Genomic DNA, 23,861 nt, shown 5'->3' on the forward strand with positions numbered 1-23,861 from the left:
TCTCTGCTTAGTGAAAGTAGAATGAATGATTCCATGATGAAGTACTAATACCAAGGACTTGATGAAATTTTCACTTAATTAGAGAATTCCTTTTCATGTTTTTGTCTCTACTACATTGTAACGCGTGGAGAGAAAAAGAAAAAAAAAAGGATAAAGCGAGGGAAATTGAACAAATTATTGTCGTTTCACCTAAACCAACATTAGTCGGTTCATTTTAAGGGAGGCGGAAAGGAGGATCAAATGAATGTCAGAGAATGTAGGAGGGAGGAGACTGAGGGTGAAATTGAGAAAGTATGCTCAAAGAGAAGAAAGCAACAGTGACACACGCGGCACGTGGAGCAATTTCGAGCAAGTGAGTGGTAGAGAGGCAAGGTGGGTGCAGCATGCAAGCAAGAGCGACTAATCATTGGCGTAGCGTGCTGTTGACCTCATTTTCGGATGAGATCTTCACTTCTCTCCCTTAGAGCCTAGGGTCTAGCTTCTCTTGTTTGACCCTCCTAGAGGACTAGTACGGAACCCACACCATTTAGAAAATTCGAGCCACCTCGTCACTCCTTCGAGTTTCGCATGGGCGGTCCCAAATCCTTGGCATTCCGTTGAGTTGATTAAGATCGACACATGAAACTCGAGTCGAGTTTCTACATTAATAGGAGCAGCCCCAAGGGAACCCCTTTGCGACCCGAACGCTCGATAATGCCGCATTTTGCTCACGCATCGCACCTCGCACAATTTTGGCTTAAATTGACTCGTCTGTCGGCAAACTCGTCCGGACGACCTCGGATGACGAAACGGAACACGCAGATGTGTCCGGGACGTCGACTTTAGCTAGGAAGGACACCCATATCGTTATGGTTTCGCGCACGAGCAATTAGCCCGGATATCGATGCATTTTTATTTTATTTATTTAGCGGTGCGTGGGCCCAGACTCAACCCAGGTCCGACTCTGGTTCGATTCAAACTGGATTCGGGTTGGACACGGACTAGGCACCAGCTCACCTGAATTTGAAATTCAAATTTCAAAATTCAAACGAATTATTTAAATTTTTGTTTTAATTAAAATTAATTCAGAGGTTAATACCTTCCATTTAATCCTCCCATGCATTTGGAAACTATTTAATTCCCCGCCCAATTGATTCGAGTAACGGCTAACTCTCCCGCTGCCTATTTCTTTCTCCCACTCGATGCCCTCGCCTGGTCTTCCTTTTTTGCCTTTCCCGAACGCCTATTCCTCCCGCTTCTGCTCGATTTCGCTTGACAGAAAACCCTCGCCTTTCTGCTCTCATTCAACTGAAAATCTCTTGTCCCGCTCGTCTTCCTCCTTTGCCCTCCCGAGCTCTTCTCTCCCGTTCGCTTTCGCTCAGCTTTCCCGTTCTTGTTGCGCTTCCGCTGCAATCAGGAAGCTCCCCACTCGCCTCCTCCCTGCGCCGAAGTCCCCTGTTCGCCTCCTCCTTGCGCCGAAGACCCCCGTTTGCTCTCTCCCGTCTCCCGCTCGATCCCGTCTCCCGCATCGAAGTCGCAGAGCATCTGCCCGATCCCATCTCTGCTCGATCCCGTCTCCCGCTCAACGCCTTCGCCTGCTCTTCTCTTCCTCTGCTCGATCTCGCATACTCGCTCTTCTCGGCACAGAGACCCCATTCAGCTCTGCTCGATTCGATCATCCCTTCGCTCATAGGCCCGCTCTCGAGAGATCCTTCCTCCTCATTCCTCCTCTGCACCAAACCCCACCTACTTGCCTTTCCCTTCCGGACACAGAAGAAGCTCCATTCGATACCAGTTTCCAGCTCCTCGGCTCAATTTCGCTCGCCTCAGTCTCCCAATCAAAGCTCCTGCTCGCCTCCCTCGCTCGAGAGACTCCCTCTTCGACAAAACTCCTTGTGCCGAAGCCAGTTTTCTCCCGCACTCTCTCGCTCGACAGGACTCCTCCCACCTGAAATTTTTGAAATTCATCGGTTCAGGTCGATCTTCTTGCTTAAAACTTTTTTTATAGATCTTTAATTGAAGCTATTGAATCTGTTGAAAGCTGGAAGGAAACTTTCTGAGGAATTGAATTAGTTATGTTTATGTATATTCAATTTGGTTTAAATCTTTCACATGCATTCTTTCATCTATAAGATTTGATCTCATGACAGTTGAGCTTAATTTATGCTATAAACACTTCATAATTTATTTACCTGCTTACATTTGTTATGTTAGTAGCTCTCCCAATCATATGGACTGATTTTTGGAGATCTTCGAATAGTTTTTTTTTGCATTGAATCGTGTTAACCGAATTTATGTCTTGGTTAAAAAGATGCAAATATTAGTTTGATGCACAATTTTATCCATTTGACAACTTGATCACTGTTTGAAGGTGTTTTTATTGGTCGATCTTGAACAACTTAATCACTGTATATGTGTTGTTTGAGGCTGCCAATCACTATAACAATCACTATGAGGCTGCCAATCACTATAAAGTGTTGTAGGAAGCTTAAATGTCGTTGTATATGTGTTGTTTGAGGCTGTCAATCACTATAAAGTGTTGTAGGAGTGCTGTGAGGTGTTGAAATTAATGACTTGGAGTGTTGTGAGTGTTGTAGGAGTGCTGCGAGATGTTGTGAGGTGCTGGAATTAATGATTTGGAGTGCTATAAGCATTGTAGGGCTGCTGTCCAATTCTTCTAGTAGCTGTCAAGTGTCGTAGGAAGCTGTAAAACAGTTGTCCAATGCTTCTAGTCGCTGCCTGGCATCGTAGAAGTGCTGTAAGGTGTTGTCCAAAGCTCCAAACCCACTATTTGGAGTGCAGGGACGCTGTAGAGTGTTGTCCAATGCTTCTAGCCGCTGCCCAGTGTCATAGGAATGTTGTAGAGTGCTACCCAATGCTCCTAACCGTTGTCCGATGTCGTAGGAAGCCACCTAGAAGTTGTCTACCACAATTTGGGTTCGTAAGAAGCCACCTAGTAGTTGTCCACCACCGTTTGGGTCCGTAGGAAGCCACCTAGTAGCTGTCCACCATCGTTTGGAAGCCATCTAGTTGCTGCTCACCACTGTTCGGATTCGTAGGAAGTCGAATAGGTGTTGTCGATTGTTGTTTGGGTTCATAGGAACTCATACAGACGTTATTCAAAATTTCTAGTTCGTTCGGAGTCGTAGGATCACCATACACACTTGCTAGTTGCTTCCCGAAGCCGTAGGAGATCGTAGGATCATCGTACTAGCTCGCTAGTTGCAGTCAGTAGTTGTAGAAAATCTTAGGATCACCTGTTTGGAGTTCCTAGTTGTTACTACAACTTGTTCTACTGTTTTCTTCTTTTCTCTGCAATTTATTTAAATTCTCTGCAAATTATATTGTGTTTTGTGAGTTAAACATGGAACAGAAATAGCAGCAACAGATATGCCACGTACGCAAGTACATTTTATTTGTTGTTGTTTATTTATTGTAATTACTCTTGCTCCAACACATTATGCAGGTACTGAATATAATCTCACTTTTAAAACAAAATGATTTTTCAAAATTAAACAACATTTTCAAAAAAAAAAACAAAACATAATACGTTCTTTCGAATTTACGGGAGTCCCTCGGAGGAGGTAACCCACGGTTGCTAACGAGATCTCTCTGGTCTAAATGAGTTTCACAACTCGTTTAAACTAAGTAAGTTCAAAAGAAAATAGCGATACCGGAACGAGGAAACCATGGGATCCTAATCGGTGTCACTCTAATCAACTTGAACCCTCCCCAATGACAACCAAATTGAGACATTGAAACGGGCCTGGTAAAACTGTTTGAACTTTAGACTTTATGACTGTTACTTCGACGAGGAACTCAGAGCAACTTCGTGGGCAGCACGGCAAGGAGTTTGGAGCGGACTACAGGTGGAGGTGGTCGTCATTCTACTACAGCAAAATGAGTCTACAACAACTAAATTTTCCTAGTTTAAACAACCCATAGGACTTCGAGGTAGCCCGCCTAGCACGACGTAATTCCTCCCTCTTTTAGGCTCCTGCACAGTTATACTGAGCAGTATAAGTTCTAACTCGCCTTAGGTTCCGAGGTTGTCATCCAGAACGACGTAAAACATCTTACCTCTGCGGGTTATTTGCATAACCAGTTATTATGCAAGTGTAAGTCTCAACTAATAAAATTGACGGGATTTAACATTCAAATAAAATCCTCTCTAAAACACAGTCATACAGTAGAATAGTTTGGGAAGTCACTAAGGATTCCCCTCAGAATCTGTGACGTCCCCTACCCCTTACTTCCTTTGGACTCTTGAAAGGATTGTTCTCACTTGAGACACTCCCATTTATTTTTTCCCACGTCCTACCTTGAAAACTTAAACTTTGAATTCTTGAAGGCTAGAACCACTAATTATTATCGAGAGTTTTCTCAAGTGACTCCCTTCACTTGGGATGTAATTAACTATAGGGGCTTGCGTCTATAGGGAACTTGGAACCAAGTTAAAATAAACCATATTTAATCTTTGTATTAAATAGGGGAATTTGTCGGTTACATATAAAAGGTTCGCAGACCAAATGGATGTCACATGTGCAAGCTCGAACAATGAATGTTTCAAGGAAATCAAATCAATTGCATGTTGCTTCAGTAGAGACTTAGCAGGTGTGTGTTGAGTGAGCCGTGCAAGGGATGACAATAATGGAAGAAGGCAAATCAAACAAGCATAAAGTTGAGTGTGAAAGATGGTGATCTTATGAGCAAGTTAGGGCATCAATAATTCTCTCTTGAAAATTGAGTAAGGTAATCTTAATCCCATCTAAAGCATGCGAAAGTTTTTTAAATAATAATTATTATTATTTTGACTAAAACATGCGTTGATTTAGAAGATGTTTGGGAAAGTTATGTGGAATACTGACGAAGGAGCATCCCACAGGTATGTCGCGATCTTATCATGGGATTTCAGTGAAACTCGTTGAGGGATTTCCAGATGATCAGACAAGAGTGGTGGACTACATCTTTGAAAATCTCTTAGGCGGTTTGAGAAAAAGATCTGAAAATGGAATCCAAGTTCTTTCAAAAGAAGAATAATAATGTTATCTCGTCGCAGAATTTTGGTGAACCTTGCGGTAAGATTTCAAGATTCAGCAACTCGCGATTCCCGCAATCACTTGAGAACCGACCCAAACCAAGTTTTTTTTTTCTTCCTTTTTTTTTCAGCATTTTTCCTTTTTTCATTCTTTTTTTTTTTTCTAGTTTCTAATTAGGTTTTTTTATGACTTTTATATTATGTTTATTGGATTGGGTCTTATTTTTATTGATTTTATGAATTTGAGTCTTTTCTCTTATTTCTGCCTTTCAGAATGATGTATCATCTTCTCTTTGCAAACAGTGTGTCTGTATCTTGCTTAGAAGCGGGTGGCGAATCCCCCTCATTGTCGGCAATTGCCGATTCACCGCCTATCTATTATTTTAAGTCAGACAGTCATTAACGCCGCTACAACTTGTTTTTCATAGCTAGAAACCACCATTTTTCCTTTTCAGATTCGCTGCTCTATCGTTGTTCATGTCGATTTTTTGTCATCCTCCATCGCCTCACTCAAGTAATCATTCCTATAACTTCCCTATCACTTTCTGTATTCACAAACACCTTATTGGAGCCCTAGAACAATATCAAAAACATTATTAATGAAATTATTATATTAAATTTTATATAATTCATTTATAGTACATTTTATGTTTCTTTAAAGGTTTGTTTAGGGCAGCGGTGTGGTGGCGGTGTGGTTTTGTCCATTTGAGTAAACTGCATTTTGACAGCTTTTTCAAAAAGTTGCCGCTGAAATCTGTGTTTTCTCATTCGTCCTGGCTATGTGCAGCTGGCTTTAAAAAAAAAATTTATAATATTTACCGCACATTTTTCAACATCAGATTGTTTTTCAGTAGCTTCACAACTGTTTTTTAATAAGTTGTAGCTGCCCCAAACAGATCCTAAATTGATGAATTAAGATAAAAATTGTTGTAAATATTGAATAAAATTATATTTAAAATAATCTAATTATAAAAATATGTATTATCATGTTATGAATAAATTTGAAACAAGGAAACTGAATATTTATTTGTAATCTTTAATTAAAGTTTGCTAGTAGTTATTTCAGTAGAAGTAGAAATTAATTGGATAAAATTTAAATCTATGAGCAAAAGAGAAATAGGAGTAAATAACGAGGGAAAGTTGTAATTAAATAAAATAGTTCTTGTAGATAATTCATATAAGATTTTTAATGTTGATAGAACTTAGTAATTTAAGCATCACACTATATCAAACATTAAAGAAAGTTCTCTAAATAAAAATATTAATAAACCATGAAATGAGGGAAATGTGAATGATATAAAATAAATTAACAAGTTGTCCCTGTGAGAATAGTTAAAGATTTTCAATTCAATTAGGGTGAAGGATGAATATGGTGAAAGCAATTTATAAGGGATTGAGGTGAGTATTCATATTTTCAAGTTATTATAATATTGTTGTTATTTTTATTTTAAATGCAATTAATAGTACTTATTAGATTGATTATCACTTATTTTAAATGCAATTAATATTAATGGTACTTATTAGATTGATTATCACTGCTAATTTATGATGTGTTTTGTTACATGGTTCTCATATAGAATGGATGTTATATACTCTCTGTATTATTTAAATTATTTGTTATAAATATTTATTATTCTATAAGTCCATTAACTGATATAAAATATGAATGAAATGATATATCTATATAGAGTTTGCATATGCATGTTGATTGATGGATTTTTACTTGTTTTTTGTTCAAATTGGGAAAGTTAAAGTATCCAGACACGTCAATTTGACAAGATATTAATATTAAAATATCTTGATATATTTCAAACAGTACTCATGTGACAGATGTAAATGATATACGTAAGATATTATGGTGTATAATATAATATTTTGAACATTATTGAATGATCATAATTTAGTAATAATTTTCAATTGTTTTCATAATGATTGATTGATTACATTTGACTAGCATCCATATTATTTTTTTGTTATATTATTGTAGTTTAGTGAGATTAGTATTCACTTAGTTGTTGCATGGCTCTCATATTGAATGAATGTTATATACTCTCATATTTATTATTCTATAAGTACATTGACTGATATAAAAATATGAATGAAATGATCTATCTATATAGAGTTTGCATATGCATGTTGATTGATGGATTTTACTTATTTTTGTTCTATTTGGGAACGTTAAAGTATCTAGACACGTAAATTAGATAAGATATTGATATTGAAATATCTTGATATATTTCAGGCAATTCTCATGTGACGGATGTGAATGATATACGTAAGATATTATGGTGTATAATAGAATATTTTGAACATTATTGAATGATCATAATTGAGTAATAATTTTCAGTTGTTTTCATAATGGTTGATTATATTTGACTAGCATCCATATTATTTTTTTTGTTATATTATTGTAGTTTAGTGAGATTAGTATTCACTTAGTTGTTAATAATTTATTATGATAAACTAACATTTTCAGGTTAAATTTGAACTAGAAAATGAATGACAGAAAAGAAAATATTTATAGAAGATGCAATCAAACTAGATCAAGATAACTTTATTCGCAGTTGCTTTATGCTTAAGTTGAATGTTTTTTTTTTTTTTTTTTTTTTTTTTTTACTCTTCTAATTATATGAATGATTATTTATTAGTTGATGATAGTTTAAAAAATTTATTTTCACTGTACGACCGTTTGATCCTGCATTAGAAATTCCAAGTCCCCTCGGGTGTTGACAATTGTAAAGAAACCAACTTAGGATATAAAATGTGAAAATGTTCTTTAAACTTTTTTGTGGGAGCACAAATTTTACAATGTTCGATATGGTCCCTAGAATCTTCAATGATGAATGAAAATAGTCCATAGTTAAATTCATTGCTTAATTTGACAACACTTTCATGAATGAGGTGGCAACTGAGGCCCTTGCATGCAAATCAAGATGTATAAAAACTTTTTTATCTGGAAAATACTCCATTCTCCATCTCATTAATGAATTTCGTGTGCATTTTTTATCAAATAAAATAATGATGCTGACTCTGCTATTATTTTTGATCATATTTGAAGGGTCTTAAATTTGACATTATAAATAATCTGAGACTAAATGACTTCCCTTAAAGTCCAGCAGCCAATTCGGCTATTTTTAAAGAAAGAATTGATTGCAAGAGGAAATACTAGAGATCTTAAACAACCAGTCAATAGATGCGAAACCTTTCCATGTGGGCCATTTGCTAACTTCCAAATAAATTACAGAAATGATAATCGAGGGTACTCTACTGCTGTTCATTCATTTATCATACAGGCCACTTATTCGATTATATTTTCTGTTTTTTAATTGCTTGCATCGCTTTCTATAGAACCTGGAGCAGTATCAGTTTTGAAGATAAACTGAACAGTATTTTCTTGTTCCTTCATTTTTTAATAGGTCTGCTTTGAGGCTGACAAAGCTATGGAGCTTCTATTTTCCTCTGGTAAATTTGTTGCATTTGGTGATTTGAAGTAAAATTCACTTCCATGCTTTGTCAAACTCTTGAGCCATTCATCTGCAGGTCAAATCGGGGTTGTCAAAACCGGTTCACGGACTTAGTTCTGAACCAAGATTGACCGAACTCAACCCGAATATTAAATGAATTAAAAAGTCTATCCCAAACACAAAACTCTTGCAACCAGGTTGGCCCGAACCGGACCTGCACAACCTACTTAATATATGCATGATAGTTAGTTGGGTCGAAATTCAGTCTCAAGTTCAGGTCAAATTGAGGCAGGCGTGCTATATTCGGGTTAATTTTGGGTTGATGGGTCAATTTTGGTTTGGTGGGTCAATCTGAACCTGACCCAAAAAATTATGCATGTTAGGATTTTTTATTTGAACCCAGCCTGAAAATTGATTGGGTTAACCTGAACCCCTCGAGTTTGAGTTGATTTGCTGTGTCGTATTAATTTTTGACACCCCTAGGTCAAATATGATATCAATATTTAATTTTGAAATAAGCATAGTGGTTGCAGGTTCAAGTGCTGTGCCCCAACATACCACTCCCCCAACTGAAGCTCCATCTTAGATTGATTGGCTTGCTTGGCTTGCTACCATGGAAACTCAATAGAGCATATAGAAAATAGAGAAGGAAGATATCTTTTAATTTCATTGAATTGCCTCCAATTTTTCTTTTTTTTTTTTTTTTTTTTCTTTTTTTCTTTTTTGTAATTGGACAATTATATTTCATTCTTATATATTTGTATCGTAATATAAATTTTCAATTATCATGATGCAAATATTTGTGCATAAAGACTTTGTGAGATATTAAACTTTGTAAAGTTGACACACGTTGTTAAAGAATAAGTTTAATTTTGAATCATATAATGATTTCGAACTTACACCAAGATGGATATTCTATAAAGCAAACACGTTTTAATAACATGTTATATCATATCAATTATGTTTTTTTTTTAACAAATAAAAAATGTTCACGAACAACTCTTCGGGTATGGCTCAAGTACTCTTCAATCTTGGCATGTCCAACTATTGTTACATGTGTATCATTTTATCTCTTGTAGGCTTTTAACGTGCCTTGTATCATTTTCCACATTGTTTAGCACATTGGAGTGTTACGTGCATATCATCTTATCTATGCATGAAAATATGTATTTGATTTCTTAGAAGTTAAAATGATGGTATTTTTTATATGATGAAAATATTATCGAGCATAAATGTAAAAAAAAAGAGCGTAGCGCGGCTGTTAGATATGTAAATATATATGATCTGGGTGGCATGCATGTAAATGTCCCTAATTGTAAATATTATATATTCAATTTTGTTGTGGACCAAGTGTTAGATATTTGATTTAATCAACATTATATAAATTGATTTGACACCACAAATTAACCTTTTATAATGAAGTATAATTATATTTATTTCAAATTCTATGTCCAGCCATTTAGATACAAGCAAGGTGATAATCAGCGCCCGTTTGGGGCAGCTTTTAAGTGTGGGGGTATTTTTTGAAAACGCCTTGGTACCGTTTTGATCGCGTGTTTTGCCCGTTTATTCGAAAATGCGGTTTTATTTTTATATTAAACGCAGGTCACGGGTCGAATCCTGTAATCGACACACGGGCCGCGTTTCAGGATAAGCTGCTTATCTTGAAACGCACAAGTTGCATCAAACACACCCTTAGAAAACTATTAAGGTTTTATATTTGTATGTGAAACTTCAGTTATTACTTATTTCAACCCATTTTTTGAAATTAATACTACTTGTACATGCAATTTATCTATTAGAGTATACTGTAAGCCTATTTAGCTCGTGTGCGACTCACTATAATGAAACTGCCTAATTTCATCTATGGATTTGCTTAGCATTTCTTACGAGTAAATTATTTGCTTAAATCCAAAATGGGCATTTATATTCATACCACCCAATTTCAATGCATTTATATATATAACACCTAAAATTTATTTTTTATATTAGTACCACCTGATATTTTATATCACACCAAAAATATCATCATTTTAAGTTTTAAAAAGTGAAATATATCTCATGCATATGCATTTGTTGATAGGAAATCTCACAATTAACAATTCTCAACTTTAACGGTACTTATAATTAATTAAAAATTAAATCAGACTGTGGAATAAGAGGATCGCACCAATTTGATAAAAAAAACCGGAATAAAAATTGAAACAAAAGCACAATTAAAGCAACTAGAAAAACACACGAGAATTTATGTGGAAAAACACGAGAACGGGGAAAAACTACGTAGTCACACCACCAAAAATTTTATTATGAAATTTAGAAAGTTTTACAAATGGCTCACACAAGTTTCCTTTTCACACTCACGCGATGAAACTTACAGAATTTGCACCAACAATCTTCCCTCTCAGATCTGACGCAAAAAATCACGTCAAATCACTAAAATGCACCTCTTCGACACTCCCACCTTCAACGAGATGCTCGTCGAAAAATTCAGACATAAGAAAATAGCAAGCTCTCCGATCCACGCAAAAAAAATGGCTTAAAAATCAATTTTTCGTGTAGTAAGCGCTCAGTATCAGTGCCCCACAATTGGCGCCTGGGCACCAATAGGCGTTGGTCTCTCAAGAATAAGAGCAGCACTCGCTCTATAGCATGTACATATGCGCCCAATGTCATTTCTTAGGCGTCAACTCCTCTGTTCTAGCAGCACCCAAGTGGGTGCTTAAGCCTCCACGACCTGTTGCATATGCGTCGGGTGCCTTGTGCTTAGGCTCCACAGCCCAACAATCTCCCACTTGGAGAATATATCACCCAACACTAATCATGTACCTGTACCTCCATCTGAATCACTTTCAGAGTCACGTACTGTGGTCACGTACCATGGTGTGACTAATCTCTAATTTCAACCTTCATGAAACCCAACAGAAGCCAAGCACAGCTTCAGTTTCGCAACAGTCACCACTTTTGTCAACATATTCATGGGATTCACAATTATATGTTTCTTTTTCAAAAATTATTGCCCATCTTTCATAAGAGACCAAATGAAATGATACCTAAGTTGGATGTGCTTCATCGTGGCATAAAAAGTAGCGCTCTTAGTATGATGAATCACACTCATATTAATTGTAGAGACTTTCAATTATATGCTCCTTGCTCATTTCTTGCATGAAATTCTATAGCCAAATCTCCTTGCTAGCATTAGTAATAACAATATATTCGACCTCTGTAGTAGAAAGTGTAACGTTTTTCTACAACTTGGAAACATAACTCACCACTATGCTCCCCAATTTAAATATATACCCATTTTACTTCTCCTACTGTCTACATCTTCTGTTGATCTAAATTTATGTAATCCTTGTAGGCTGATCCATGCACTTCCATATCAAAGTTCCCTGCTGATTGTTTTTCTCAACTATTTGAGAATCCACTTTACCACCTCTCATGATGCTTGTTTGGATTGCACATGTACTTGTTAACCACTCCCACTGCATATACAATATCATCACATACATCAAACTTCCAACTATAGATTTCTCTCCATTTATGATTTCTCTAATTTAGAGTTAGGCAATAGCTTCTTAGATAGTTTGAAGTGACTACCTAAGGGAGCTAACTGATTTCGCCTTGCTTATGTTGAACCTCTGTAAGATCTTTTCAACATACTCTAATTGAGACAACATCAGTGTTCTTGCACTCCTGTCCCTGCTAATTATCATCTTAAGGATCTTCTTGGTTAAAACGAAATCCTTCATCACAAACTCACTTGATAACTATTTCTTATTGTCCCTCATTTTCTCTATATATGCCCCCACAATCAGCATATCATCCACATACAAAAGAAATAAAATATAATAGTTACCGAAGCGTTTGATGAAGCAACAGTGGTCTGTCTAGCACTTCATGTACCCATTATCTGGCATGAACCTGTTAAACATCTTGTATCACTATCTCAGGGCCCGCTTCAAGCTATAAAGACTCTTCTTCAATCTGCAGACTAAACCTTCTTTGTCTGGAATCTTATAACCTTGTGGTTGCACTATGTATAGCTCCTCCTCCATATCTTCATGTATGAAAGCTATTTTTACATTAATCTGCTCAATATATAGATCTCTGTCTACTACCAGATTCAACACAACCCTGACAGTCGTCATCTTCACTAATGGGGTTGAAGATATCTGTGTACCCACTCCTTTCTTATGCTAGAAGCCCTTCATTACAAGCCTTGCCTTGTTGCATTCACTACAGTCTAACCCCTCTTTTTTCTTGATTTAGAAAAACTTTTGACGTTCTTTCTGAGGTTGCATTTGTCTTTCCTTCTAAGCTATGACTACTCCTCTGCTGGGATGTTTTTGTCTCACTTCTGGGGTGTATAGTGGTATGAAACTTTTTTGAGGCTTATGCGTTATAAGATTTTTTATCTGCTCAAATATGCATAAATTTGCGATCAATGTTAAGACCACACTTGCTATAAAAAAGAAGACTCATTCCATCTGAGGTTTGTGCCTTCTTAAGCTTATGTCTTTTGGAAGCTTGAAATGCATTGATGCATTCTGAGGCTTGTAGCATTCTAAGATCTTTTACGTTCTTATGTCTTCTAGCACTTGTAGCCTTTTGAGGCTTTTGAGTGTATCCCTATCAATCACTTACTATGACGGTATCTTTCCAGTAAGAACCTTATTAACTACTAGATTCTCATTGAGACTTGCCTCCTTTGCTCATATTCCGAAGGCATGGTAGATTCCCATCAATACTTGCCTCCTAGGCTCATTGTCTTGGGGTATAGTAGCTTCCAATCAAGTTTTGCCTCCTTAGCTCAACTTTAAAACTTATAGCATCTTCTCATCAAGTCTTGCCTCCTTGGCTCAACTTCCAGGGGCACTGTGACTTCCCGTCGAGTCTTATCTAGTGGGTTTGACTTCTAGAGTTATGGTATCTTTTGATTGAGTCTTCTCTCTTAGGTTCAACATCCAGAGGAATATTTGGAGACCTTTTCTGCCATTACAAATGTTTGTCTTTTATTATGTTGTTAATCGAAGCTCGTCCACTTAATGATTGTATCTTGTAATGGAGGAAGTTGTTCGAAATCCATTAAGAAATTTTGACCTATCCAAGCCTGTTAGTCAGTTCTTCCGCTTGATGACTGTTACATGTAATATATGAGGTTGAATCGAGTTCTCATGGGGCGAATTAAGCCCATAATAACGTGTCAAAAAATATTTTACATTTCTCACGACTGGGGCTTAGGTTGATATAGATCATTTTTTTTTTTCTTGAAAATATGGATGTAGCCATACTCAAGAATAATGTTTAACAACTTGCTAGTTGTTTTTATTGAATTTATTATCCCCGAGTAGGAGTGTTTTTCACACAAGCTTATAAAGCAGCCCATGTATCAAAGCTTGAAGATATTGTCTTTCTCATCAAGTTGAGGAAGAATTCTGATATCTTCGGGGTGCTAAGGAAGCATTATTTGTGAGGTTGTCCCCTAGTCTGTAAGTGGCACTTGAAGTCTTAATGTCTAGATAAAATATGGGATGACTACCCGCCACAATAACGCCTAAAACATTAACGTGAACAACCTCCAAGACTTCGGTGAAGGATTCTCCCAAGTCTGAGAGAATTTGTCATAGACTTTCTATTTGAATAGGATGCAGAATTTCTACACCATATAATCATGCACGGGACGTTGACACAAACTATCTTTCAAGATTGCAATGAATGTTACCCCTAGATCAAAGAATGCTTCAGAAACGATCTTCACGAGATGCAAAGGAGGTTCCTTTTCCAGTTGAATGATGTATATCATTTAAAGATGAAGTAGGGCTTTAGAGTCTCAGACTTAAAGACAGTTTTAGACAGGACATTGCTTCCCACAGACGGTGTCAAATTGATTTATGTTAGAGAATTCACAACAGTAGAGTAATGAATTAATCTTAGCATTGCAAAAGAATCTAGCACACATTAAAGTAATAAAAGTGATAGGTAGAAACATGATAAGTTTCTACGTAAAAAACCTATAAAGGAAAAAACCACTTTGTTGTAGCCCAGTTGGAATGATCTACTATGAGTTGGCGAATACACGTATAGGCCCTTTTCACAAAGGTGAAAAAAGGTTACACAGTTTATCGAGTTACAATAGACATGTACAGAAAAGCTAGTTGCCAACTGTATAGAGCGATTGCAGTAGGGAGTAGTTGTTGGGGCTTCAGTTCACTGCCTTCAAGGTTGGCATGATGTTTGGGATTAAAGACGTTGATTTTCAATTCTCACATCGCAACACAACTCTTGACTTTGTATGGAGCTTTGCTGTAATGAGTAGAGAGTGGTCGATAGGTGGTGTTTGATGGTGGTTGGCATACGCATGAGCGAGAGGTATTCATCGGTTCTTCGGTGCAGAAGCAATGCAGGACTTCAACTCTTCTCTAAGTTTTGGTTTTATTTCGGCTCCAATGTCTAGGTCCTCTCTCAAGAGGAGGTAGAACACTATTTATAGAGTCTCAGAGAGACCTCTGCAAAAAAAAAAAAACAATTCAAACGACTTCATCGGATGGTTCGGAGAGATTCTCATAATCAGTTGATGTTCAATGAAAATTTGAGTGCCTTAGTGATGACAGAATTGAGTAATTTTAGACTCAATGAATTTGTTTTGTCGAGACACTCGATTGGACTATAAGTTTGCTAGATTTGGAATCAGTTTAATATTTTTAATTACACACTAAAATCTTTCAAAAAATTCAATGGCTTAATCTGAGCTTGATTTGATTCGGATTAGACCAATTTTGGTATCATTGGGTTCGTCTCGTTGAGCTGGTCAGTTTGACTATAAGTGTACTAAAATCAAAGTTTTTGATGATTTTTAATCGAAGTTTGAACATTTAATGCTCACAAGGTTGCCTCGAGATTCATCATGTCTCGAGATTCGTGCCGGATGATGGAATTTAGTTGATGGCATATAGGGGTGTAAACGATTCAAGCCTAGTGGTGAGATGGTTCGAGCTCGACTCAATAAGTGGCTCGTGAATTGAGTTGAATGAGCTAACAATTCAAGTTCAAGTCTACGCCGACTCGACTCCCTGGCTCGTAAGTCGGTTGGTTTAAAAAATAATTAATTAAAATATACTTGAAATATAATATAATTCAAAAAAAATAATTATTAAAAAGGTTTAAAAACCTGTATTTTATATTTAATATCAAGTGATTTCTTATTAATTATCTTTTAAATGCTCAATCTATTTGTCATTTAATTATAACATTAGCTTAAATTAATATTTATTTCTCTTCCATGCTAAACAAGTTAGCTTGTGAAACTCGTAGAATTAAATTTGAGCTTTAGCTCAAACTCAATTAAATTAATCAATCTCAAGCTCTAGCCGAGAGTGGCTCGAACTTGACTTAATCTGTTAGACTATTTTTTTCGGCTTATTGGGCATTCAGTCACAATGGAATCACTTTCTTCTTAACATTTAATTCCAATTTTTTACTTAAACATTCGACCCATATTATCTAATTTTTTTAAATTAAATTTTAAATAATTTAATAGCTACTAAGGGTGTAAACTAACCGAACACGAACAAACATAGTTTGTGTTCGTGTTCGGTTCGTTTGAAATTTATTTTGTTTGAAATAAGCTCGTGTTCGAAATTATTCGTGAAGTCATTGTTCGAATTTGTTTCTTAACGAAAGAGCCGAACACAAGTTGTTCGCGAACGACGAGTCAGTTTGTCATCCCTTATATTAATATATATAAATAATATATTATATTAATTATATAACTTATATTATATAAATATATAATATCTATAATAGTATATTACTAATATAGTATATTAATATATTATTATTTTTAATTTATTATATATTATAATTTATAAAATTTAATTTTTTAAAATATCATAAATTTTTATATATAATTATTTTAAATTTTTTTATATTTCGAATAATAACGATTCAAACACAAACGAACACATCACTGTTCATGTTTGTTTCGTTTAACTAGCTGAACGAAAAAAATTTTATTTACTTATCGAATGAATCTAACACGAACTCATTAACGAACCGAATACGAACTGTCCACACATAAATCTATAAATTCCATAGTTAAAAAAAAAATTAACTATTTATTTTGAAAATATAGAATATAGAAATTTTGACCGGCCTCGCGGAAACTTCCAGGATTGAAGGTCATGTGATGGTTGCAAATCCAGCACCTTCCAGAATATTCCAAGACGATCCCACTTAATAAAATATCCTATATAAACCCCTTCTCCGCCGCAGTCCACACCTTCCTCAGCCCGCTAAAAATTCTCCTGAAGCTCAGAGCTCGCGCTGCTTTTTTCTCTCAATTCTAGTCTCACTCGATTCATAAGCTCGCGTCGGATTCTCTGTTCTTCTATACGCCGATGGAGCCCCCTTTTCCGAATGAATTGAAGGAGGAGAAGCGAGAGGGGAGCAGTCCTCGTCCTTCATCTTCTTCTGCTACTCCGCGGCCGATGGATGGATTGCAGGATTCCTGGCCTCCTCCATTTCTGACGAAGACCTATGACATGGTGAATGACGCGGGTACCGATCAGATGGTTTCGTGGAGCAAGATGAACAATAGTTTCGTTGTTTGGGATCCTCATTCCTTTGCAATGGAATTGCTTCCTAAGCATTTCAAGCATAATAATTTCTCCAGCTTCGTCAGGCAGCTCAACACTTATGTAAGTCGTAGTGATTTGAGTCTTGATGGATGTATGAGATTTTGATAACTTGCTCTGTTTTACTGTTCAATGCATTTTTGTGTTAGATATGTAAATTTATTAAAGTTGTTTGATATGTAAGTAATTCCCCCCATTTTCAGTTTCTTTCTGATATGCAAAATTTTGAAGGTGGTTGTGTTCTTGGTGGCTTTTGTTCAGAAATGCTTATGGAAGTTAACGGCTCATTTGATTGAGTTTCTATTTTTCATTGAAGGGGTTGAGAAATTATTGCTCATTCTAAAAAATATTTAGAATAGAAAATAAAAATACAAATAAAGCAATTTTTTATCATGTATTTTTCATTCTAGAACAATTTTAGAATAAAAAATTAAAATACAAATAAAACTGTTTAGTCTTTCAGGTGCATCAGTTTTGCTGCTACAGTGATGCAGGAAGCTCAATTAGATGATCTTTCTGTGTGGTGTGTATGAGAAAGAAAGAATGAAGGTGAAACAAGTTTTACTATGTTGGAGAAAAAAGTTCCCTCATAATTGATTATAATATTTCTGATAATTCTAGGAATTTATTGTAGCATACCAGGCCTGTTATATTTGTATAAGAAGTTTTCATAATAAGAATAGTTGATGCTTGTATTGGCAGATCCAGATTATGAAGTTTCTATTGAAGGGACAGTTGGGGAGGAATTGATGTTTGCAATCTTATACATGTATTTGCGAGGGTCTTACTTAAATGTAGATTAAGGTTTTGTCAAATAGAATCATGGCCTTCTGAAAAATTCACGGCAGTAAAGTGAGTTTATTTTCTTAACATTGTATGATGATCTCATGCACACATAGATAAAAATAATCAAGAGCAATTCATAGGAGACAATATTTTTGATGTGAAAACTTAAAAGGAAAAAAATTATAGGCCTTTGCATGTTATGTGTTACAATCAAAATGATTCCACCTTTGCATGTTATGTGTTACAAAAGATAGCTTTCCCACGATTGGGGTATGTGTGGACAAATATAATGAATTATGGGGAATAACTTCACGATAGAAGTCGGAAGAGTTTTGAGATATTGCAGTTATAAGAGATGGTTGGTGGTATTATTGATCATTTATTTTAGCTAAGGGAGATTAGAGATCAAAATATTTAGCATAAGTATTGATGTCGACATTAGGCGTTAGCATTGGTGATTAAGGCAAGTGATGTTGTGCTTGAATCAGAATGGACAACATGCATTTGTTTTATTTGTGACGATGTTCATTAATATTCTTGTGTAAAAAGTGATGGTGGGAGATGATGTTGGTGATCATCGAGTGAACATTGGTTTTATTGGGGATGTTGTGCTCACTCTATTGGGGAAGATAGTGGACAAATATGATGAGTGTCATAGTTTGTGTTGATTATGTGGGTCTGCTTAATTGGTGATAGAGTGCATTAATGTTATCGGTAACAACAGGCAATAGGTTGATGGATGTCAATGTCGGTGTTTATATTGTGGATTAACTTTGTTAGTAATGATGAATTTGAGTGTTGTTGAAAGAAATTGATATTAAAGTTGATGGGTATTAACTTGGTATCAACGATGTGCATTGGTCTTAATGGCATAGTTCTTAGGTTTATTAGTATTTAAGAAATTCTACTGTGGTAGCAAACTAAGAAGGATTATCCAGTCTACACCTCCAAAGAGAACAATTTTAGTAAATGGAACTTATCATGACCCACACCTTAGCTTATGTTACAAATGATATTTCGATTTCCGTGGCAAGGTATGCATCATTGCATTGAGTTGGATAAAATTTTGGTGCTATTGTTGGGAAATTACAAAAATTGATTTTATATGTAAATAAGGTATTTTAATCTGTAATTTTGATTATTTCATGCTAAGATTGATTTGTAAATGGAAGTCCTTTTTAGCAATGCGGTCAACTCATAAACTGTTTTGGATGCATGTCAAAGAGTTTTTTTTCATTTTTGTCTTTGATAAAATTGTATTTTTAAGAAATTTGTGTGTTCTGTTTGTGGATAAGTTTCTAAGCCTTTGTACTTCAGCTCAAATCTATCTCAAAATTTAACTTGTGCATGTCGGCCAACTACAACATGCAGTGGTAAATATTTTAAAATCTATTTTAATTTTAATCAAGTTCATCTAACTGAAGTCAAGACTTTAAAATTTTCATGATCATTTTCTTGTAGCTCCAGAAGAAAATGCTGGAACCGGCAAATCACCAGAGTAGTTTACTAGTAGGTCTAGCTGCATACTCACATGCTGTCTAGAGTCTATATTCAAAGGTTCAACATACCTACTTGATCCACATATCTTGCAAGGTGAAAGTAAAACATATTAGTGATTGGGATTTATGTTCATGCAATCATGAATTTATCAGTAGAATGTATATCCTAATTCTTTCTTGCAATATGGAATTTAATATGTTCTGAATGAGTTTCTTCTTATACATTTTTATGACTTTTATGAAAAACATATTTTTGAATGCTTTATTGGGAACGTGTTTTAATTTTTTTGAAGCAATCTTTTATGGTCACTTTTTTATTTTCTACTTGATCCACACATCCTTTATTGGGAATGTTCAATTCCTCATTCCTGCACGGTGCCCATTTGGTTGGTGGGACATATTGAGTTTAAATCTCAATAAAAGCATTGAATGTCAATAGCTTGTTCAAGACCTTTGATAGGTGTTTTTATTTGATCCCAAGGGGTATTTAGGAAAGAGGAATTGTGAGGAAAAGTGATAGAGGGGAGAGGAGGGGGGAGAAAGATAAAAGTGTACACACGCATGGAGAGGAATCATTTTTCTCTTTGAATTCACCTAATAGAAAGTTTACACTTGGGATACTTTGCTAGGGTTCTCAACTGGAAAAAATCCTTATGACTTTAACATGGCTATAAGAGATATTCATATAGTTGCATGGATCAGTAGGGGCTTCTTAGGTTCAGGAATCTTAGACATTTATGTATTGAGAAAAATGTCAAAATGGTCCCTTGATTCTCTGCTAGGGGGCCATTTTAGTCTCAAATTCTGCAAAAGTTTCAATTTAGTTCTCATGCTCTTTTAATAAGAGCTAAAATAGTCCTTTGGGAGGATTATTTTTGCTAGATTAAAGGAGTATGAGAACTAATTTGGCACTTTCCTTGACTCTTGACTAGAATAATCCCATGTAAATAGTATTATTTTGGCAATTTACTCACTTTATTCAACTGGTTCAACTGCTTCAAGTATGCCAACTTCTGCTTATTGCAATGTTGACATAGACAAGTGGCTACATGGACATGTCCGCTTGCAGGATAAAGCAAGCACGGCCATTACATTTCAGAGTTTCAAAACTTCTTGTAGGATTGGCCCCATGCAACTTTGGGGATATCAATAGATATTGGGAGGGTGGTGAGCTACATGTATTTGTTTGTTGTTTGTGCAACGGTTGGAAAACTTTGGCATGAGAAAACTTTCACTAACCTTCCATCGCAATTCATCGTCTCTCCGATTCCACATCACTTCTTTGTGTGTGAAGAATGGCAATTTGAGGTTTCGGCAACTCCAGAAATTGAATGGTTCAGAAGATAGAAGATAAGACTTTGGAGAACAGATCTAGTTCATTTCTTCATTCATGCCTAATACTCTTAGATGGAGAGTACATCTAAGATTATAAGGATTATTGCCCATGTAATATCCACTAATGATCTGTTAACCTAACACCAAACCCCTCATTGCAAAAAATTACTTAACCTTATCTAACAGACTTTACAATATCTCTGATAATGCATAATGCAGTTGTTTGGATCGCGTCGCGCCAACTTATAGAACTAAATTCTTAGATCATTTAGTACCAAAATGCCCATTTTATCTATTCAATTCTTTTGAAACTATTCTTAATATCCATCTCATTTACGATTCAAATTCTGCAGGGATTCAGGAAAGTTGATCCAGACAAATGGGAATTCGCTCACGAGGGCTTTCTCAGAGGTCAGAAACACTTGCTGATGACCATCAAAAGAAGAAGACACCCTGCCCATCCTTCTAATCAACCCCAGCCTTCCGAGGCCTGTCTCGAGGTCGGAAAGTACGGACTTGACGGCGAAATCGATCAATTAAAACGCGATAAAACCCTATTGATGTCAGAAGTCATAAAGCTAAGGCAAGATCAGCAAAACTCCAAAGCTCGCCTTCAAACCATGGCCGAGAAGCTCAAAGGAATAGAACAGAAGCAACAACATATGATGTCATTCTTGGCAAGAGCGATGCAAAATCCCAGCTTTGTGGATCAGTTGGCTGAGCAGAAAGACAAGAGAAAGGAACTTGAAGAAGCCATTTCGAAGAAGAGAAAACGCTACATCAACTATATGCCTGCAAATGTTAACGAGAGCACAAGCCAACAACAAATTCAGGATCCCAAATCCATATATAGTCTCGAAGGAAATGATGAGATTTCAGCATTTGAGAATCTGGCCTTAGAAGTCCATGGATTGAATGAGATACAAGGTGAGGAAGAAAATGAGGACCAGCAGCCGGAAGATCCGGTAGAGGAGCTAAATGAGGAATTCTGGCAGGAGCTGTTCAATGAAATGATTTCAGATGGGTTAGGGACAACAGAGTTGGATTTGGCGAAGCCTCCAAAGTAATGACTGGATGAGTACTGATCTCCCCCTCAAAAAAAGACTGAAAATTTCACCATTATATCTCCCTTATGGTATGAAGCTATAGACTTGTATTGACAACATTCTATCTTTCTAAATAGATATTTTATGGGTTGTTTAATGTTCTTGACAGGGTTCTAATGGCGGTTGATTTGACATCAAATGAGCAGAACCCATAATCATATATCCTTTTATTAGCTAACTATTTTTTTATAAACATTAAGATTTACAACTTCTTTTTCATTTTTTTGCATCGTTATGACCATAATCTTGTTGGTCTTCTGGCAGATATAACATTAAGGGAGATAGAAGATAATTTGATCCTTGCAACACAGTTTCATGATTTACCGTTCAAGGTTCGCAGCATTTCCTTTCGAAATTTATAGGGATTTAGAAGGTTTTTATAGTTAATAATGGTTCTGATTTAAACAAAATCTCAGGGCTTTTCTCATGGAGATCAGTCTTCTGTTGGTGATTACTTGTGGCAGCAGAATTGATGATTTGTTATATGGATGTTGAAGCTGGTTTCATGGAGGATTTCTGGGAGCTGATACTTTGTATTGCGGACAGCTTTTGTGAAATTATTGTGGTTTTAGGCGTGGTTGAGACCTGTTTATCAAACATTTTAATCTCTTTACAAGTTGAACTGCTTATTCAACTATTCTTGTTTAAACGTTATAATTTGAGTATTTTCATACACTATAGTTGTTGATTGAATATACACGTTTTCAGTTTATTGGTTTTGGTTGCAACATGTTTTTTTGCGTTTGCCTGTTTTTAGGTTTAGAATAAGGGCTTATTTGGTTGTGGATGGGGGTAGAGGTGATTAAATTGTTGATCTCTCTTTGGGCTTCTGGTTGAAGTTATATATACATATATATACATATATATACATATATATATATTATATATATATATATATAATTTATTGGTATTCTTGTGTGTTACCCTAAACTTCAGAAAGAGAATGACTCTCACCACAATAGACCTGAGGTTTAGCTCAACTTTTATTTACATTTCAAAGAGTGTGGCGGGGGTCTTCCTATCTTTCTATTGTAATTTGTAGGGTATTTTCTCGGTTGCATGCTATTACTCGATGATTTATCAATAAAGTACTTTTAGCAGGCTGAGCTAATGGGGGCAAGGATGGGCCTATTAGGGGAAAAATTTTTTGGTAGGACTCTGGACGGTAGCTCGATGTGCGGGCTTCAATATTATGCCACTACGTGTGTTATATTGTGGAAGTTATTTCGAAGTTGTTGAAGTAGAACTGTGAATGTTATTTTGGGATTATTAAAGAGAAATTCATATATTTCATTTCAATAATCCCAAAATAGCTCAGAAATATCTCTGATATAACCTTAGCAGTTTTACTTTAATAATCTCGTAAAAACATCACGTATGTTATTTCGATGTTAGTTTAAGGTTATTAAAGAGAATCTCATATTTTCTATTTCAAAAACCCCGAAATAACATCTGCAATGTCATTTCGGGGTTGTTGAAGTGGAATCGTGGAGGTTATTTTGGGGTTATTTTGGAGTTTGCAGTTTGTTGACCTCACTTTTGATTGAGGTCTAGTCTTCCTCTTTAGTAGCCTAAGGTCTAGTCCTAAAACTTTCCTATTGACTATTCTTAAAAAACTTGAAAAGACACCCTCACCATTAGAAATTCTAAACTCTTCTTTACTCAACTTGAAGTTCCACATATTGGTCATAATCTGTAGCACTCAGTAGGTGGGGTCATTATGGGGAGCTCAAGGAGAGTTCCTATAGGACTATTTGACCTTAGGGTTGACCTTGGGTGTCGGCCTAGAGCTAAAGCACTCACAGCCCACACTCACACTCACTCGCTACCCTAAACCCAAAATTTCTCGACTTTGATCCCTTGATACTTTTGGGATGCTCATGTAGATGGTTCCCTAAACCTACTAGTTCTATGTTAGGGTTTAGCTAAGACCAGTACATAGAGGACCCAAATGGGGTTTCCATTAGTCCATGGCTTACTTTTGGTGGTTAGTTGCCCAAATCTTACCCAAAATACCCATC

At 35.9% G+C, this 23,861-nt stretch overlaps 2 protein-coding genes across 4 annotated transcripts in view; both read left to right on the forward strand.

The window, feature by feature from the left end:
• The window catches only part of LOC110028503, a 152,193-nt gene extending 143,033 nt beyond the window's left edge, over window positions 1-9,160 (forward strand). The window contains exons 21-23 of one of the 3 annotated variants that reach the window (XR_002294429.1): window positions 8,434-8,479; window positions 8,558-8,678; window positions 9,015-9,160. The gene's annotated coding sequence lies outside the window, so the exon portion shown is untranslated. The remainder of the gene's footprint in view (window positions 1-8,433; window positions 8,480-8,557; window positions 8,679-9,014) is intronic. The other 2 variants (XR_002294428.1, XM_020730376.1) reach the window with 2 other exon arrangements.
• A 7,599-nt stretch (window positions 9,161-16,759) lies between these two features.
• Window positions 16,760-22,539, forward strand: LOC110028532 (heat stress transcription factor A-2b). Its single transcript, XM_020730428.1, has 4 exons — window positions 16,760-17,177; window positions 21,088-21,869; window positions 21,950-22,172; window positions 22,257-22,539. Exons 1-2 carry the CDS (start codon window positions 16,878-16,880, stop codon window positions 21,799-21,801), a joined length of 1,014 nt encoding a protein of 337 aa, XP_020586087.1. The 5' UTR covers window positions 16,760-16,877; the 3' UTR covers window positions 21,802-21,869; window positions 21,950-22,172; window positions 22,257-22,539.
• The last annotated feature ends 1,322 nt before the right edge of the window (window positions 22,540-23,861 follow it).

The sequence above is a fragment of the Phalaenopsis equestris genome, unplaced genomic scaffold, assembly GCF_001263595.1.
Source record: "Phalaenopsis equestris unplaced genomic scaffold, ASM126359v1 Scaffold000513, whole genome shotgun sequence".
Lineage (NCBI taxonomy): Eukaryota > Viridiplantae > Streptophyta > Magnoliopsida > Asparagales > Orchidaceae > Phalaenopsis > Phalaenopsis equestris.

Bases quoted from the DNA above. Each gene is read 5' to 3' on its own strand.
- LOC110028532 (XM_020730428.1), top strand. From the start codon at position 16,878: ATGGAGCCCCCTTTTCCGAATGAATTGAAGGAGGAGAAGCGAGAGGGG. The intron at 17,178-21,087 runs GTAAGTCGTAGT...CAAATTCTGCAG, and splicing joins TCAGGCAGCTCAACACTTAT to GGATTCAGGAAAGTTGATCC.